At 46.9% G+C, this 3,237-nt stretch overlaps 1 protein-coding gene across 1 annotated transcript in view; it reads left to right on the top strand.

Moving 5' to 3' along the window:
• Nucleotides 1-8: 8 nt before the first annotated feature.
• The window catches only part of TMEM135 (transmembrane protein 135), a 156,576-nt gene continuing 153,347 nt past the window's right edge, over nucleotides 9-3,237 (top strand). The window contains exon 1 of the mRNA XM_005417825.2: nucleotides 9-200. Within this exon, the coding sequence (XP_005417882.1) occupies nucleotides 60-200 (141 nt within the window). The 5' untranslated portion in view covers nucleotides 9-59. The remainder of the gene's footprint in view (nucleotides 201-3,237) is intronic.

Below are 3,237 nucleotides of genomic sequence, written 5' to 3'. Positions count from 1 at the left end.
GGCCGCGCGCGCCCCGCGCCCCCCTCCCGTCCCCTTCCCTCCGCGCGCGCGCTGCAAAGATGGCGGCGCTGAGCAAGTCCTTCCCCCACAGCTGCTACGAGATCGGGCACACCTGGCACCCCAAGTGCTCCTGGGCCGTGCTGCACGTCACCCAGAGCGCCCTGGCAGAGTCCCTCCGCATCTACGGCACCCTCTACCTGGTGGGTGTGTGCGTGTATATGTGCGGCAGCCCGGCCTAAGGAGGAGCCTGGCCTTAGACGACAAGGGCAGGAGGGGTATCGGAGAGGGGGAAGCCTGGCCTTGGTTTTGGGTGGATACTAGAGCGCAGTGGGGAGCCTGGCCTGGAGTGGAAGGGGGCTATAAAGGGCGTGGTGGGAGCCTGGCCTGAGCGGAGGGGGAAGGGTACAAGTGGTGCCATGGCAAGGGGAGTCTGGCTTGGGGTCGGGGGGAAGGACATAAGGCATACTGAGGAAGGGAAGGTCGTCTGGGGTGGGGGGAGAGGGTTACGGTCGGAGGCAAAGGATAGGAGATGAGTCAAGGAGATGAGTCCAGCCTGACCCTGGAGTGAAGGGAAAGAATGGCAAATAGTATGGTTTGGTGTGGAGTCTGGTGCTGAGGAGGAGGGGGATGGTGGTGGGGCCGTTTGGTGTGAGGAGGAGGGTTGTGTGGTGGGGGGAAAGGCATGACAGGGAGAATATGTTGAATCTGGGCCAAGTAGGGCAGAGAAAAGACATAGGGGGTGGTGGCATCTGGGGGCATAACATGCTGTGAGAGGATTGCTGCTGGTGGATACAGGGGCATGGGCACATGCCTGAACATCGTATTCTTGTCATCTTCCAATACCTGTGATACCTGAATGGAAAGCCTTAGTGTTTGCCTAGGAGGCTAGCATTGTATTTTTGGCAGCAGCAAGTGTAATGCATGTGTCTTGGTGACACCTTCGTAATCAGTGCTTTAAGATCAAGGAGATTCCATTGCATAATGAAGCAAGACTAAAAAAATTTATGAGGGCTAAAGGAGTCTGAGTATTCAGAGAGTATCCTACAGGTGAAGTATCTTAGTGAGAGTGTGCAATTAGACTTGGTTATATCACCTCAGCTGGCACATTTCCAGCAAATTAGGGTGTAGATAGAAGAGCTGGGATGTGTTTGCATCACCTGTGTAAACATACCCTGGAAGCCAATCTAAGCTGGAATCGCTGCAGGTGAGCGCGTCTGTCCCCACCTCCCTGCTTCTCCCGCAGTGGTACCCAGGGAATGAGGAGTGAGCTGGCCGCTGAGCTGCCCCCAAGATGGATGGACAGAAAGAAGCACAAGTCACTGAGTCTGCACCAGCCAGTGGTAGTGCAACAAAATTATTGAGCTATGTAATAAAGACAAGGGATGGCGGTAATAAAGACTGGGTCGGCAGCATCCTGACATATTTTGGTTAAGCTCCCATTGAAGGGTTTCTTGAGTGAAAATTGCGATGACATCCATTTATACGATAAAACAGTAACTGGTAGCAGTGTGACCCTAAGGAGTTGTCGTGTCTGCCAGTGAACATTTTCACTCTGAACTGCCAGAGACAGGAGTGGCAGCTGTTGGTGGGAGCATACAGTGAGCTGTATCATGAAACTAATACAGAGAACATTCTCTCTTCTCCTCTTGCTTTAACCAGTACTATTTTCTTTGGATCTGTTTCCTATCTAGTTTGCTCTGTAGGAGCATAAATACTTGTACCAGCAGAGCATGGTTCTGAAGTGAGCCATGAGAGGTGTAGTGCTGATCTGTTGGATCTGGCTAAGTATAAAGAGGCTTAAACAGTTCTGTAATTAAATCGAAAATCCCCAACAGCCAAACCTGGTCAAGAGATTTCCTGCTCATAGCTCTGTTATGGTTCACTCACTTGTGCAGTTATGGGTTAGGGGGAAAGTTCCCGCTTTTTATTTCTTTGAAAAGAAAAACAAACCTAAAAATGCAAAATGTTTTCCTGACCTGTTTTGCATTGTGACCCCATAAACAGTTACATCTTGTCACAAACCCAAAGTGAAGTGGGAACCTTCTCAACCAATGTCCTGCAGTATTGTCAAACCTCTGCCTCACTTTTTGCACTTTGTCTTCTTTGCAGTTCAGTTTAGTTTCTCTTAGGTTTTTGTTGATAGTGTTTAACTTGACCTGCCAGAGTAATCTAAAGCTGAGCTGCTCTCAGACCCTGTCTAAAGAGAGAGGAAGCACTTGCCAGTCTCTGCTCCCAGACACATCACTGTACTTTGTGTGATTCTGGACCTCATCTCTCCATGAGCTAACCCACAAGAGGTTACTTACCCTGCTTTTAGCTAGGGTCATTTTCAGATGCAGTAATGAATTGAATTGGATTATTGAGCAGGATTTGATGAGCACCAGAACCAGGTGTAAGGTAAAGAGGAAAAGGGTGCAATGTGGGCTGCAGAGGAGGAAGCAGAAGCTTTGCAAGTAGCCTGGCAGAGAAAGAACAGTCTTGAATTAAGAGAGTCATCACAGAAGTAATTCTTTGCTGGAGTTACAGCTGTGCTTGAAAACCTTTTAACTATAAATGAAATACCACAGCTGTACAGCAGAAATGTTCAGGTTCATATAAGAGGATGGACTTAAGTTATTTTGTCTTCATAGTTATATCAGTGTATGTTCAGAATGTTTCTGGTAGTACTTGGTCCTGGTCCCTTGTAGAGCTCAGCAACACAAAATGCACTTCCTATTTCTATGTCAAGCCTGTAAAATGGCTTCTGATTGTTCCTCCTGTTGCTACAAGCTAATAACTAAGGAAAGGAGATGAAAGAGTATCCTTTCACAAAAGCTTGTGTAGAAATGAATGGGAATGAATAGATGAGAATAAATAACCAGAGATTGTTCCCTGAGAGAACATGGTTAGGGACAATTGCAATCCAAAGTCCAAACTCATAACAGCTTCACCCCACATGTCTCAAAGGCTTTGTTTCTCTTTGGTCTGTGGGAGACTGATGGAGCTGAATTAAGTGGTGTTAGTAAGTGAAATATTGGCTGTCAGTAAGTGACTATATAGAGTCTTTGCTTTTAAGTAGTGCTGTACTCTTTGTTTAGTTGTTGTTTGTTTTTTTCCTTCTCTTTTTAGTAATTGTGCATGAGTATTTTTTTAGTTAGGAAAAAATATAGCCTTGAGACACCATACTTGCACTGTCTTTATTTTTGCTCCGGTACGAATGGATTGCTTTAGTGAAAATGGGCTTCACATCTAAATTGA

The sequence above is a fragment of the Geospiza fortis genome, unplaced genomic scaffold (genome assembly GCF_000277835.1).
Source record: "Geospiza fortis unplaced genomic scaffold, GeoFor_1.0 scaffold16, whole genome shotgun sequence".
Taxonomy (NCBI): domain Eukaryota; kingdom Metazoa; phylum Chordata; class Aves; order Passeriformes; family Thraupidae; genus Geospiza; species Geospiza fortis.
The sequence above is the reverse complement of the archived record's forward strand: the minus strand, read 5'-3'. Positions and strand labels throughout refer to the sequence as shown.